We start from the raw sequence: 16,070 nt of genomic DNA, 5'->3' as shown, positions 1-16,070 counted from the left end.
TTTGTGAGTGTTTCCTGAATTGAAATGTAACAATCACAGTTTTAAACATATGGTTAACGTTGTGAAATGGGTAATTCTTGGTTTGGTTCAGGAATAGATCATGGTTTGGGTTAAAATAAAGACATCTGTTAAGTTGCTCAAAATGACTTAAGTACTTAATATTAAGTTCAAATAACTCAATGTTGACCTTTTGATTTTACAACAGCACATGAATAGTGGTCCCTCTATTCTCTGAAATTTCTCTCACGCCTGATTACCCCTCCTTCCTCTCCCTTCTTTCAAGCACAGCCACTCCCAGTCAGTCCATGTATTTCCTGCTTCCTCCGCCAGTCACAGATCTACAAGTTCACAAATGGGTGTAACCAATATGATGTTAAGTGCAAGTGCTCACGCCCCATTCAATGCATACCAGCGAACATGAAACCAGTTTTGGTTTGGAACCTATCCGGGCTGCTTTCTTGTGTGACAAAGTGAAACTATTTGTCATTCTCTGTCTCTCAGAGGTGAAATGGCGCAGCAAGGAATTCAGCTGGACCAAGAAAGGCTTTGCTGTTCGATCTGTCTGGATCTACTGAAGGATCCAGTGACTATTCCCTGTGGACACAACTACTGTATGAAATGTATTAAAAGCCACTGGGATCAAGAGGATCAGAAGGAAATCTACAGCTGTCCTCAGTGTAGACAAACCTTTAGGCCGAGGCCTGCCTTGGTGAAAAACACCATGTTAGCAGATTTAGTGGAGGAACTGAAGAAGACAGGACTCCAATCTGCTCCAGCTGATCACTGCTATGCTGGACCTGAAGATGTGGCTTGTGATTTCTGCACTGGGAGAAAACTGAAAGCTCTCAAGTCCTGTCTGCAGTGTGTGGTCTCCTACTGTGAGCAGCACCTCCAGCCTCACTATGGATCCCCAGCCTTTGAGAAGCACAAGCTCGTCGACCCCTTCAACAAGCTTCAGGAGAACATCTGTACTCATCACAATGAGGTGATGAAGATATTTTGCCGCACTGATCATCATTGTATCTGTTATTTGTGCTCCATGGATAAACATAGAGGCCACGACACAGTTTCAGTTGCAGCAGAAAGGACTGAGAGGCAGAAAGAGCTTGGGACGAGTCAACAAAAAATCCAGCAGAGAATCCAGAACAGAGAGAAAGATGAGAAGATGCTTCAGCAGGAAGTGGAGGCTATCAATCACTCTGCTAACAAAGCTGTAAACGAAAGTGAGAAGATCTTCACAGATCTGATCCGTGTCATTGAGAAAAGAAGCTCTGATGTGAAGCAGCAGATCATATCTCAGCAGAAAACTGAAGTGAGTAGGGTAAAGGAGCTTCAGAAGGAGCTAGAGGAGGAGATCTTTGAACTAAGAAGGAAAGACGCTGAGCTGGAGCAGCTCTCACACACAGAGGACCACACCCAATTTATCCTCAAGTACCCCCTTCTGTCACGGCTTAGTGAATCTACAGACATACCCAGAATAAATATCGGTTCTCTGAGGTACTTTGACGATGTGCCAGCAGCTGTTTCAGAGGCAAATAATACACTACAGAACATTCTTAGTGAGGAATGGATCAAGATCTCATATACATTGAATAACATAGATGTTTTACTGCCGCAAGCAGAGCTAAAGACCAGAGGTGAATTCTTAAAATATTCACAAAGACTTACACTGGATCCAAATACCGCTAACACACGGCTGTTAATATCTGAGGGGAACACGAAAGCAACAAACATGAGTAAAAAACAGTTGTATTCTAGTCACCCAGATCGATTTCTTAACAGGTCTCAGGTCCTGAGTCAAGAGAGTCTGACTGGACGTCATTACTGGGAGGTGGAGTGGAGTGGGTTAGGAGTTCATGTAGCTGTTGCATACAAGGATGTTAGCAGAAGAGGAGCAGAAAGTGAATTTGGATGTAATGACCAGTCTTGGACTCTAGATTGTTCAGATGAGGGTTATGAATTCAGTCATAACGGAGTGGCTACTTCCATCTCAGGTCCTGAGTCCTCCAGAGTTGGAGTGTACCTTGATCACAGGGCAGGTATTCTGTGTTTCTACAGCATCTCTGAAAACATGACTTTCCTCCACAGAGTCCAGACCACATTCACTCAGCCTCTCTATGCTGGACTCAGAGCTTATAGTCTTTTTAATTTTAGATCATCTGCTGAGTTTTGTGAGCCAAAAGACAAAAGCTAGAGCCACTGGGTGACATTTTGCTTTGAGTGTGTAAATAGATGTTTATTGCTCAACTATCTTTAGGGTTTGATCACAATCACTGCTCATATAACTAGAGTTTTTTTTCTTCATTTAAATTCAGATATTATTACATTTTTTGATTGGAAAAACAAACAAACAAATGTATCAAATGTATCATTTAGGGAGTTTTCTTCCTGTTTTATCTGTTTTGTGGTTTGTCAGGAAAGATACCTCTGATTTCTATGAGGAGGTACAGATGGCCAGAAGGCGATTTACAATGCTTTAATATGTGAGTTTTCAGGTAAACTAATAAATTGGGTTTAGGAATTCTCCAACATCTTAGGTGATGATCTTTATCACCTTTGTAGATGAATAACTTGGACAGATTGCAGCTGTCAATGTTTGGCTCAATGCCCTCTGACTATTTGTGTGAAGACTGGACAGTTTTGCATCTGTTTTTTGAGGATTTTGAGTTTTGGGGTCTTCTTTGTTTTTTACTTGTTTCATTCAGGTTTAGTGTTTCCTGCTTTCATTTTGTAAGTTTACTCTCCCCGTGTGTCTTGTCTGGGCTTACTTCCTCATCTTTTGTGTGATCTCTCGCCTTTGTTGATCTGCCCTGCCCTCTTTAATTCCACCTGCCTCTGTTTCCTGTTTGTCCTGTTGGACTCAAGCTTATAAGTATTTTGGAATATAATCATTGCATAGTTTCTGCTGCCTCCTCATCTTTGCCTGGTTTTTAGAAAGTAACAGAACCAAAGACTTTTACCATATTTACCAGGATTTAGTGATTGGATATGTGATTGAAATAAATCAATGAAGATATTTTTTGTCAAAATGAACACAGTTTCCTTGAGTGTTTATTCTAGAAAGTATTGAATCTACAGAAGAAAATATGAAAGTGTTTTGAGAGTATAACTGAGGGCATTTTCCCACTAAACATTGTGAGTCAGAAATGTTTTTAAAGGGTAGGTTCAGATTTTTTCTATCCAAAAACGTGCTCATTTTACAGCTAAACAGTCCACTAAAAGATGTTTCTTAAAATATGTGAGGTGAGCAACAGGCAATGCAGTAACAACATCTTAATCAGTGCTGCCTCGTACAGTTTGAACTGAGTTCACAAGCTTCACCAGCAGTGATTGAGAGCTGAATGAAACACTCCTTGGCTCTGATCGGTTGTTTTCCTCCAGGCCTGGTGGATTCTCGCAAATGCCATTAGGAGCACTTAAAGCAGGAGTAGCCTGTTTTATTTCACAGATTATCTGCCTCATATTTATAAACAATAAACAAATATTTTTTAAATAAACAAATCCACAAAGTAGGGGATATGGCAGGAAAGAAGAACAGAACGATTTGAAAAAGGCAACAAGAAACGATTAAGTTACTAAGACAAAGCAACACTAGAAGACTGTTTTTTTTAACGCAGTCAAGAGCTGCCGTGTGGAGGCCAAGCAGAAGTCTTGATGATGTAGAGCGCTGTAATCCAAAAGCAGTGCCTTATAAAATATTACAAGGTCATTTTTGACTTGGCATTTGACCTGAAGTACCACACATCACCCTTTAGCATCCTGCACACCACCTCAATTTTTTTTAAAGAAAATGTAACTACATGTAGTGTAAAGGTGTACACTATCCTTAAATTTTGGCACAAATCATGCATCCGTAGTGAGATGCATCTTGATTGTTGAGCTTGGTGGGTGTGGTTCATCCATGTCTTCTCCGAGTTTATGAAGAATATCCTGTCTATCTTCATCAAGTTGGTCACCCGAATGCAAACAAACATTGTGAACAATGCAACACATGCTGTGACGCTTACACTGATATTTGGCAGTTATTTTATGTGCCCACATTTGATCCTCCTGAAGATGCATTTCAGGATGCCAAAACCACGCTCAACGGCCACACGAGCCGCAGTAAGTTTTTTGCTAACGTGCCTTTGCCTGGTGGGTTGGTGCCCATTATCCCTGTAGGGTTTCTTCTGTTGTAGCAACAGAGGATAAGATGACTCACAGATAGTGTGCATTCCCTTGCATGGCAATCTTCTGTGTTGGCTATGGGATTGTTTCAATTAGGTTTTACAATGGTAATGTAACATCCATCAACATCAAAGGCTGTATTTGTGAAACCAGCTGATTGAAACCGTTACTGAGATGTGTGAATTGCTTCCCCTTGTAGGCCACAAAATGTAATGGGGCTGATGTGTATTGACCAGGGAACAAAAGTAATGGGAGATGAGCTGAAACTGTAGATTTTGAGATGTCAAAATCTAGACGTCTGCCACCCTCCTATATGGCGGTTGGACAGAGTCCACCGACAGGCGAGAACATTGTTAGACTGTGGTTATTTGGTTTGCTGTCTATTCATGCAGAATGGTCCCAGGTTGGTCACAAGTCCTAGTTAGCAAAGAGAAGATTCAAAGTGACATGCAAATTTCAGTTAGTATACTTTGGCCTTGAAATGTTGTTGATAAGCCTTCCTCCACTAGTCCTCTCAATAGTTTGAAATAACTTTTGAAGTCAGTGACTCTTTACTTAGGGACAACCTCCTCAACAAAATGAGATGTTTTTGGAGCCAGTCTAGGAGAAGAAGAATGAAGCTGATGGTATACACAATTCTAGAACTCATTGGCCATGTAGGTGGCAGTTAATAAATTATTTCATTGCTGACCAATGAAAACCATGTGTCTCTAAAAGTAACCTTTTTATGAAATAAGTAAAAAAAGAAATCGTGTTTTAAACTTTGTGACAATAACATTCCTATTTTTTAAACTGTTTTTAAAGTGATTCAATCTGCCTAAGATGTTGGAGAATTCCTAAACCCAATTTATTAGTTTACCTGATAACTTGAGAATCAAAAACCATGGAGATTCAATATATCCTTCACTAGACGGAAGCGGCCAGAGAAAGTAGGCAAAGTATGAGGCTAAAGAACTGTAACCAGGGCCATATTTTCTGGTTCATTTTAAATATTTACATACAACAAAACACCTTCTTCAGGGGATCTCCTCTCCTTCAACTTCAGCGACATTCAAGAATGCATTAGCAATTTCTTCAGCCATAGATATCCAAACGTGGTCTGCAAATACAGGATGCCTACAGAGGGATCTCACCGGACTTAAACAATTCACTGACTTCCTGTTTATTTTTTTAAAGCTGCCCCTGCTGCTGCTTCCTGCTTATGTCGACTCTCCAGGGGAGGCGCTGTTTGTCTCAAATGAGCCTATATTCAATGCCAAAACCAAAAATAATCTACTGTCCAATCACAGCATGGGGTGAAACCACGGGTGGAGCTTATCATCCCCCACACAAACTATTGGCAGATATCTTTTTGGCACAATTTTTGGTAAGTTTTGACAGCTTATTTAATAAGTGTTAGCTAGCTAGCGTTAGCTTACAGGGACTGGTTGGAGGAGGATAGGATCCTGAAGGACTTAATGTAAGAATATTGGATGGATGAATTTGATGTATCGTGTTTTTACTCAATTTCTTTGATTCGTTTTTAGTTAGGCATCTTAAATCGTCCATATTAGACACATGGAGGAAAGAGCAACGTAAAGGTGGAGAAGGCTGCTAAGGAGAAGTTTATATTGCAATTGGCTGCTATGTTGCCACCACAAGATAAGCGACAAAGATACTCGACTGATGGGTGGATTGAAAATGGAAGTGGAAAAAGTAGTCATAGGCTCAAAGGTACAGTGGGTACGGAAAGTATTCAGACATTTCTGGTTTTTTCTGTCAAGATGGGTTGCTGAGTGTACATTAATGCGAAAAAATTTTTAGCAAATGGCTGCAATGAAACAAAGGGTGAAAAATTTAAAGGGGTCTGAATACTTTCCGTACCCACTGTATGCCTGGCAAGGGAGCACTGGTATGTCACCAGTACAAAGGGAAAAAAGGAGTCCAAATCAAAATCTGAAAAAAAACAATCAGTTGGCTTTGAGGTGTGGTATTAAAGCATTATACCTGCATACTTTTCCCTCTACTATTGGTAATAATGACATTGTACTCTGTATGCTCATTGCTGAGATCTGGGAAAGTCATTGAAACACAGTCTGAAGGGGCAAAAGAGAAAATGAAAGAAAAAAAGACCAGTTGTAAACAGGGACAATTAAAACACAAGGTCAAAGTTGAAGCTGCTTCTTTTCCATGGATGAATGGAGGACTTATAAGCCTGGTGTGATCTTAAACACACTGTCTCATTCAATCCAGGTATTTCAGTTGAGACTTGCAGTTCTATTAGAGGAAAAATATCACAGCGAAGGATCAGCCTGACCAGGAAAATCTTGGCTATTGGATCTGTCTGGACCTACTGAGACACCATCAGAATATGTTGCAGCTCATCCTCTTCCTAAACACAACCACTCCCAGTCAGTCCTTGTGTATCCTGCTTCCTCCGGCCCTCGCAGATCTGAAAGTTTACATATGGGTGTAAGCAAAGTGCTGTCAAGTGCAAATGCTCTCACACCCTATCCAATGCATATTTACTTAACTCTCTCTGAGAAGTGAAATGGTGCAGCAAGGAATTCAGCTGGACCAGGAAAAGCTCTGCTGTTCAATCTGTCTTGATCTACTGAAGGATCCAGTGACTACTCCCTGTGGAATCCTTTTTTTGATTTAAACATTGAACCTTTTAGTAAAAACTCATGTGCAGCAATGGGAGTCTCTAAATTTCTCAAAAAAATAGAGAAATTAATAACAAGCAATGGACAAAGCTTATTAACCAGAAATGTATTTGTTATATCTCTGTAGTGAGTTAGTAATATCGTTATTGAATAATACATTGTTATTCAATAATGATAAACAATGTTGGCGGCACTGGGACATTGAGTTTATCTTGGTATATTTGGCCATATACAAAATATCAAAAAGTTATTGAGTTAAATATCAAATTAAACAGATTGTAATAATTGTAATTTTCTTAAAATCTTTTATGAAATGATATTAAAGAACTTCAATCATTTTTCAGATAATGGTTAGAATAGTGTCTTTCAGTAGAGAAAAGACACAAATGTGATTTACTCGGAGTAAATATGATTATGTTAAGACTACAGCTATACCTTTTAGATTGAAAGTATAATAATAGAAAATCAAAGTCAACCATTTACCTCACATCATTTCGACCATACTTGGCTGGAAAAGGAGTTCTAAATGGAACAGTACTTGAACTTTGACTGATGATGTTTTACAAGTCCGGACAGGAACACTGATTGAGTAAGGCCTGCAGTCCGTACACATTTTGGTATTGACTGCGATAAAGATTACAACTATAAATTAAATGATATAGTTAACAGTAAGACCAAGAAAACATAAATCCAATATGATCAAGCTTTTCAACACGGATAAAAGAGCTAAAGACATTTTGGATTGATGCCCAACAAACACAGCAGTGTATCGGTTTATTTATTCAGGGCATCGAGGTTCTAATATGCTCATAGAAAGAGCTGTTGATACTCAGCAGTGTCAGAGCAGCATATAAGGAGAAACAAAAAATAATAATAATTTGAAAAGAAGAAGTGATGCAGAGGAACTAAAAATAAAAACTGGGATTTTAAATTGTCCTGGAATCCTGACCAGATAATAATGGTCTGACTGCTGCCTGACGTGATTTTTTACCTTTCTTATACTGTAGATCTGCCCCAATTTTAACAACATAAAAAAACAAAACTACAAATAGTCCAAAAGTACAACAGGTGAACACAGGAAGGAAACTGACACAGGGTGTGAAAGACTAAGCAATGAACTAAAAAAAAACTGGAACTAAAAAAAGGAAAACAAAAAATCCCCACAATACCGAAGTATTTATGACAAATACAGCCACACATAACAACACAAGTCAAATGTCTGCTGTGACAAAGGCCCATTAGTCACCAAGGGAAAACTAAACCAAGGGAGACACCTTGTGGTGAAAAATGACATGAAAAACAAATCCAACCAAACTAAAGAATTAAAAAAACACATTTGCTCCTACCCTGCCTTTACTGACAGGCTGCCATGCTTCAGCTTAAAACACAGGAATAGAAACCATAAAGTGGGACATTGTGCTTTCTAATCGCTCACAACTCTTTGGACTCTAAACCACCACAGAAACTAACAGCACCAACGTTGTCTGTGTTCTACTACATGAGCAGGTTCATAGTTAATTAAAGGTCTGTATGAAACAGATGTGTTTATTAATGCCATGCAGCTGCTCCAAAAAAGTGTACTATAGATAGAGAGGACTGGGTCAACACATCAACCTAAACCTGACTTATTTTCTGAGCAGGGTTATTTTAGGTTGTGTTTATAAGCAGGATGTATTTTTAGTTGGATTCATCCAGTCTGATGTCTTAAACTCTTCACTTTACGTTCCAAAGAGGGACTACAAAAACACACTTTGACTTTACATGACTGGTCTTACTGGAATGTATCAGAGCCTGATAACCCCTCCTTCCTCTCCCTGTTCCCAAGCACAACCAGCTTTTTTCTTGGAAAAGAAAGTGAAACTATTTGTCATTCTCTGTCTCTGAGAGGTGAAATGGCGCAGCAAGGAATTCAGCTGGACCAAGAAAGGCTTTGCTGTTCGATCTGTCTGGATCTACTGAAGGATCCAGTGACTATTCCCTGTGGACACAACTACTGTATGAAATGTATTAAAAGCCACCGGGATGAAGAGGATCAGAAGAAAATCTACAGCTGTCCTCAGTGCAGACAGACATTTGGACCGAGGCCTGCCTTGGTGAAAAACACCATGTTAGCAGATTTAGTGGAGGAACTGAAGAAGGCAGGACTCCACTCTGCTCCAGCTGATCATTGCTATGCCGGACCTGAAGATGTGGCTTGTGATTTCTGCACTGGGAGAAAACTGAAAGCTCTCAAGTCCTGTCTGCAGTGCGTGGTCTCCTACTGTGAGCAGCACCTCCAGCCTCACTATGAAGTTGTTCAATTCAAGAATCACAAGCTGGTGGACCCCTCAAAGACGCTTCAGGAGAGCATCTGTACTCGTCACAATGAGGTGATGAAGATATTCTGCCGCACTGATCAGCAGTGTATCTGTTATTTGTGCTCTATTGATGAACATAAATTCCACGACACAGTCTCAGCTGTAGCAGAAATGACTGAGAGGCAGAAAGAGCTTGGGACGAGTCGACAAAAGATCCAGCAGAGAATCCAGAACAGAGAGAAAGATGTGAAGGTGCTTCAGCAGGAGGTGGAGGCTATCAACTGCTCCGCTGATAAAGCTGTGAGGGACAGTGATGAGATCTTCACAGATCTGATCCATCTCATAGAGAAAAGAAGCTCTGATGTGAAGCAGCAGATCAGATCTCAGCAAAAAAGTGAAGCGAGTCGAGTCAAAGAGCTTCAGAAGAAGCTAGAGGAGGAGATCTCTGAACTAAGGAGGAAAGACGTTGAGCTGGAGCAGCTGTCACACACAGAGGACCACACCCAGTTTCTACAGAACTACCCCTCACTGTCATGTCTTAGTGACTCTACTGACTCATCCAGAATCAATATCTGCCCTCTGCAATACTCTAAGGATGTGATGGCAGCTGTGTCAGAGGTAAGAGATAAACTACAGGACATTTTGAGTGAGGTATCCACCAGGATCTCATTGGCAGGGACTGAGGATGTTTTACTGCCACAGGCAGAACTCGAGACCAGAACTGATTTCCTCAAATATTCATGTCAAATCACACTGGATCCAAAAACAACAAGCACAAAGCTGTTGTTCTCTGAAGGGAACAGGAAAGCAACAGTGGCGAGAGCATCACCATTCACACGACTGAGTATGTCAGTACAGTTACACTCTAGTCCCCCAGGTTCACACAGTAGCATTAATAGTCTTCAGGTCCTGAGCAGAGAGACGTTGACTGGACGATGCTACTGGGAGGTGGAGTGGATTGGGTTTACAGTTTCAGTTGCAGTCACATACACACATATGAGAAGACCAGTCTATGAAAGTGGATTTGGGAACAATGACGAGTCCTGGGCAGTATATTGTTCGAGTGACGGTTATGAATTCAGACATAACAACATCAAAACCTCCATCTCAGGCCCTCTGTCCTCCACAGTAGGAGTGTACCTGGACCACAGTGCAGGTATTCTCTCCTTCTACAGCGTCTCTGGAAACATGACTCTCCTCCACAGAGTCCAGACCACATTCACTCAGCCTCTCTATGCTGGACTTTGGGTTAATTATGGATCCACAGCGGGGCTCAAGTAGACAGAAAGTATTGAGATGTTTTTCTTTGTTACTCGCTTCTCTTTGATGTGCTGTTTCTGCACTTCCCACTTCCCATGACCTGATTATCACCACTTTGCTGTCTCCTGCCTTTGATTATGTGTCGATATATTTTAAGTTTCTGAAAGTTTTGGTTGAATCATAAGCATTTTTATCTTAAACAGAGTTTTTGCCATTAATATTGAGGATGCTGGCAATAGTTATTGAAAGCATATTCTGTAGTGTTGAAAGTATGAAATGATATATACATTTTTTAATTAAAAAAAACAATGAAACTAAAACTGCAATGTCCACATTAGCTGAAACAATTCATGAATTAATCTGCAAATATTTGGACCATCAATAAATAATTTAAGTTTTATTTGGGCATATTTGGGTCTTGTGGGGTTGTAAACTGAATGTGCTTTGGGATATAGGCTGTCACTAGTACAAAACAAAAAAATTAGAGTATCACCTTGGACGTTAGAAAATACTGGACAATGCAAGTCAAAATTTCCTATGAATTAACTTAACGAAAATTGCTACCCTAATATACGTATTAACAAAAGTGTAGTACGTGTCACTGTCATTACTTTGATATTTTTTCAACACAGTGATAACATACTGGTTTAACAGACGAAGTGAATATGTAGATAGAACTCCCACTGATTGCATTTGAACAAAATCAAAAATAAAGGATAAAAAAAGTATTTCTTGTGTGTTTTTTTAAGAAATTATCCTAGAGCTGTTGGAGAGGAAAGAATAAAGGTTTGTGCACTTTTTTTAATAAACTGTTTTTCTCTGGTCTGAGACGCAGCAGATATATATATACTAAGGGGTTCTCTATATATCCCAGTATATATCTGTGGTGTTATACTTGGAAAAGTAAGGACCTGTAAAGTCTAATAAATATAATTAACGATGCAAAAAAGTAGCAGCTCCTCCTGCAGTGACACTAACTTCATAAGTTCAAGGCGTCAGCTAAAATGAAGATTGAATGAGTACAAACTGCACAACCAGAGTTTACCTGAATTACACAACACTAACAACTGTCCACTGGAGATTAAGGCCCAATCCCAATGTCCCCCCTCAGGCCTTAGTCCTGAACCCTCAGGGACTTAACTGATCTCACCTGGTTAATGGTTGAGCTAGAGACTGCAAGGACTAGAAAAGGTATAAATAGGCCAACACTTTACAGCACATAGCATGTTATGATATTGTTAAGGTAACATGCTAGGTACAATTGTTGGTATTCATGTAATATTGTTTACTCCCTGATTTGAACTTCTTCCAGGCTCTTGCCTTTCGAGGTGAGAGGTAGTTGTCAAATAATCTATTTACAATTTTTTATCATAGTAGCTTCTATTACAAAATAAAAATAAATCGCTGGTGAAATGTCACAATGTTAGGAATTGTGGGTAATTTCCCTCACGCAAAGTCTGCAGAAAGGGTTCCCGTTTCTTCTCATCTCTTGGCACTGCAGGGCTTTCTCTATATGTTTTAGACGTGTCCAAAATTTTATTGATCTTTTTTGTATTTTTAGTGTAAGTGGATATTGGCCTATTTATGCCCTGCATGCATTATTTGTAGTTTTCCTCTGGACATGTTGGAGAATCTTACAGAACTCTGCACACACACGACAACACACAAAGTGTTTTTTTAAAGACGTGCATTGACCCATGACGTTGGCAAAAGACATCAGTGTCAAGAGAGTTTTGTAGTTTTCCCTGTATGTAGCCTATAACTTGAAGTGTTTATTTATTTATAAAAGCGCCACTGGCTTTGACGGACACTTTCCCAAAATATTAACACATGATAAAAATGATAGCTGTATAAGACAGCTAAAATAGACAGATACAATAATACAGAAAACATCAAATGCTAGCTTTGTGGTCCATCTATCATGGTCTTGGACAGTTACTGAAAGCAATGATTCATTCAGGAGTTTACAACACTAGTTATTGGAAGAATGCTGAGAATGCAAACCAACTGGATGTATCAGTTTCACATGGTTGTAAAAATATCTACACTTTCAGCTTAAATATGTTTGTGAGCACTGACCCCTAACCGGTGTCCTTACATCATGGTGAACTGTGGTAGTCGGCCTGCTGTGTGTTTGAGTGAAGCAGTACCGTTTGGAGCCTCTGGGTGTCAATGCAGGACTGTATCTGTCTCCTTCAGCTCTGCTCTGATTCGCTCACAGTGGGTGTAGTTCAGGGGAGGGAGCTGAGGATGGCAAGCTAGCATTGCACGGACACATCTCTACAGTTTTCTTTTTCATCACTCATATTTCTCTGTCATATGTTCCAGCATCTTCACCTGACTGTGCCGTTCGAGGGTCGTTCAGCGCTTTTTCATCCACGTTTTTCCACTTAGTTGGCCGACGTAGCGCCCATTCCCTCAATGAAGAAATATATTTTTGTTATTTGACCGTATTTGATGTTTTTGTGCCTGAGGAGTATACATTCAGCTGGGCAAGCCACACTGGAAACATTATATGTTTCTTAATTGTCTTTTATTTATCGCTTTCATTTTTACTTTTGTCCAAGCAATAAATGTCCCTGTTGATAGAGCTTCTTCATTCAGCACAGGCTTTGGCATATTTTAGTTTGTGCTTATTTATCTTATTACATTTACACTAAATTATATATATATATAATATATATCAATTATTATTATTTCTGGTCTGGGTGGTGCTTACAGTGTTCTAAAATATCAAGTGCAGTCACATTTTTGTTCTGGTAAAATGAGTGACACACTGGGATCAAAATTTTTAAAAAAAGTTGTCACTCTATCCATTAATCCATCGCTGAAAGTCTAGATTAACACTGCTGCCAGCTTTCTTTTTTATAAAACAATTTTTTGTACTAGGCCAGTATGCATCACCTTACTGAAGAGTGTGATTCCATTGTACATTGAATTTAATTTCATCATCTTTGTCATCTTTTAGAGACCGTCACACTGCCATGTACAGTAGACTGGGAGAGAAAGGCCTTCCGATTGTAGAGTTGATCGTCTCTTTAACAACAGTCATCGATACAGTTAATGCATGTTCAGCATTTGTTTCCTTTCGATGCTGAATTTCTCTCAAATAGAGACCTCGCAGTGCATTCTGCCAGTCAGGTGCAAATGTAAGACAAATGTAGAGCATGCATATTGACAGGTAAAATAATGAAAAGACAAACATTAAATTACAAATCCTATAGAGTTAAAATGCAAAAAAAAAGGCTTGAGGATTACAAGCTGTCTATGTACACTTATTATACACAGTCTATGGCTATTCCCTTTAAAAAAAGAAATCTGTTAAAAGTGCTTAAAAAAGTTATTAGCTGCTTCTTTGTCAATGTTGCTAAAATCTGATTGGTGCATGGAGGTTTGTGACATCCCTTTTTTTTAAATGAGTCCCGCCCACTTTAAACCCATAAGAAGAGCCCAAAAACAAAACAAAAATGCAGAAATCTCACATGCAAATAACAAAAACTGAGGTATTTTCAGGGCTAATAAATGAGATTAAGGAAATAAATAACCTCATTTTATACATTCAAATCCCTTACACAATTTTTTAAACAACATTTAATGGTTTCTGTTGGTTTAAGAAATCATGCATGAATGACATCAGACTCCATTGGGGTTTAAAAAGTTAAGATTCTATCCAATTCCTCCCTACAACCAATAAAATGATGGCTGTAGCGCTGCTAACAGCATGTTAAATCACCTTTTTTTTGGCCGCTATCTCTCAGTCTCTCTGTCAAATCTGCATCAGTTCCACATCAGAGGCCTCCAGGCGGACTTAGATAATACTCTCCATATTTACAGTAGCAGGAGGATTGGGAGGTTTTTTGACTAGATCCCATTTGTGTGAACCTATTAGCGCTGAGCGCTCTGAGCTCCCTCTGATACGCCTCTGAGATTAGGCAATGGTATTACTGTAAGAGGATCGACTCGCCTCGAGGTGAGGGCCGAATATACATAGAGAGAGAGAGAGAGAGAGAGAGAGAGAGAGAGAGAAAGAGACAAAGACAGGAACATGCTCAGACAGATAGGACCACACACTCCCCAGAAAAAATAAATCAGGACCTGGCAGTGAGAGCGGGTAAGAGATAGACGGAGGAACACACACACACACACACACACACACACACACACACACACACACACACACACACACACACACACACACACACACACACACACACACACACACACACACACACACACACACACACACACACACACTTCAGAACGAAGAGCTGAAACCAAAAGCCTGCAGAGATAACAATGATGATGTGAGAGGAAATGCGTGTCTGCGTCATTCTCCTGAACATAGATGATTGATATTTAACACGTCATGTCATATTTGGTAGCAGGGTTTGAGGGTTTGAGTTCCAAAAACTGAGCTTTCCAGGGGGGGAGCAAGACATTTGGAGCTAACATTTACGGAGGTTACATTGACTTGAATTATGGTGCGTTCAAGCTCCACTCAGTAGTGTTGTTTGAAGGAGTTGTTTTAACAGCAATATAAAATAGATATTAGAGAGTAAATTATGACCTGTTTAACTTCCTAACACTAGCTCTAAGCAGCTTATCATACATCATTAAAACTACTGATGCCAAAATAAATTTTTGATCAAAGCAAGTATTAAAATAGATAAACACAATAATGTATTTCCTAATAATTTGAATTGGTTTTTTTTTAAATGCAACTAACCACTATAGTTGACAAGAACAAAGTAAAAAGACAGCTATACTGTTCACACCGACTTCGGAACGGTTAAAATCATTTTTCGTGATGGTTCAATATCTTATTTTATTGTCATTATATATATATATACAGAACGCTCTGGCAATAAGTTTCCACTTACAGTAGAAAAAACTTTCTGATGGTTTCTTTTTTTTAATATATATTTTCATCAAGTGAGTTTTCTTGCCTTGCTGTCAATTATAGTTTTTAGAAAGAAATCGGCAGGTCAGACTTTCAAAAAATTCGGAATTGCCAACGAAATCAGTGAATTTGTGAATATAATATCAATGTTCAATTTGTTTCTTACTGTAGATCTGGGAACAGAATGACATCTCTGACAACGAGTCAGATAGATAAAAAAAACTTAAAATCAGGTTGTAACAATTTAGTCCACATACTGTAAACTACTTTTAAGGTAAAAATGAAAGTCAGAGCACCTGGAATGCATTGATCCCTCCTTGCACAGAAAAACTGTGTGCACACATCTCCCCTAAGTACAGAAGGGCAAAGTTGAACCAGCGAGTCGGTCTGTGAACTATGGATGTTTATCCAACTGACAGTTTGGGTAATAATTTTGTGTTCCTAGTTCTAAGTAATTTACTCTGTTTCCAAGATAAATTATGGACAAAACTATGAAAGTAAGAGCCAAGTTGAATGAAACCACTATCCAATGTAACAGAGAATATTTCCTTTTGGGTATTCTAACCTCTGGATGTCTCATTCTAGTTTGTTAAGCTACTTGTGTGTGTGGCTGTGTGTGCGTGTGCCTCGGTCAGGAGGAGAAAGGTGGAGGGGGAGGAAGCACCCCCCCAGCAGAGGGAGAGAGCTCCGTGTCATAATTTATGCCTTAAAAAGCATGAATTTTTCAGCGCACAGTTGCAGGGATGGCACTTCATGTTTATGACAATCATTTCCTTAGTGAAAGATTCATGCGGATGTGGC

The 16,070-nt window shown here is 39.4% G+C and overlaps 2 protein-coding genes across 2 annotated transcripts; both read left to right on the top strand.

Annotated features, from left to right (window-relative positions):
- The first annotated feature begins 508 nt into the window (after positions 1-508).
- LOC129102770 (E3 ubiquitin/ISG15 ligase TRIM25-like) lies at positions 509-2,194 on the top strand. The gene is made up of 2 exons (XM_054613039.1): positions 509-1,487; positions 1,620-2,194. The coding sequence occupies exons 1-2, from the start codon at positions 509-511 to the stop codon at positions 2,192-2,194; spliced, it is 1,554 nt and encodes a 517-aa protein (XP_054469014.1).
- A 6,495-nt stretch (positions 2,195-8,689) lies between these two features.
- Positions 8,690-11,078, top strand: LOC129101985 (tripartite motif-containing protein 16-like). Its single transcript, XM_054611879.1, has one exon. The coding sequence runs from the start codon at positions 8,705-8,707 to the stop codon at positions 10,388-10,390; it is 1,686 nt and encodes a 561-aa protein (XP_054467854.1). The 5' UTR covers positions 8,690-8,704; the 3' UTR covers positions 10,391-11,078.
- The last annotated feature ends 4,992 nt before the right edge of the window (positions 11,079-16,070 follow it).

This window comes from Anoplopoma fimbria, chromosome 14 (genome assembly GCF_027596085.1).
Source record: "Anoplopoma fimbria isolate UVic2021 breed Golden Eagle Sablefish chromosome 14, Afim_UVic_2022, whole genome shotgun sequence".
Taxonomy (NCBI): Eukaryota; Metazoa; Chordata; class Actinopteri; order Perciformes; family Anoplopomatidae; genus Anoplopoma; species Anoplopoma fimbria.
Note: the sequence above shows the minus strand (reverse complement) of the source record. Positions and strands in the feature narration are given on the sequence as shown.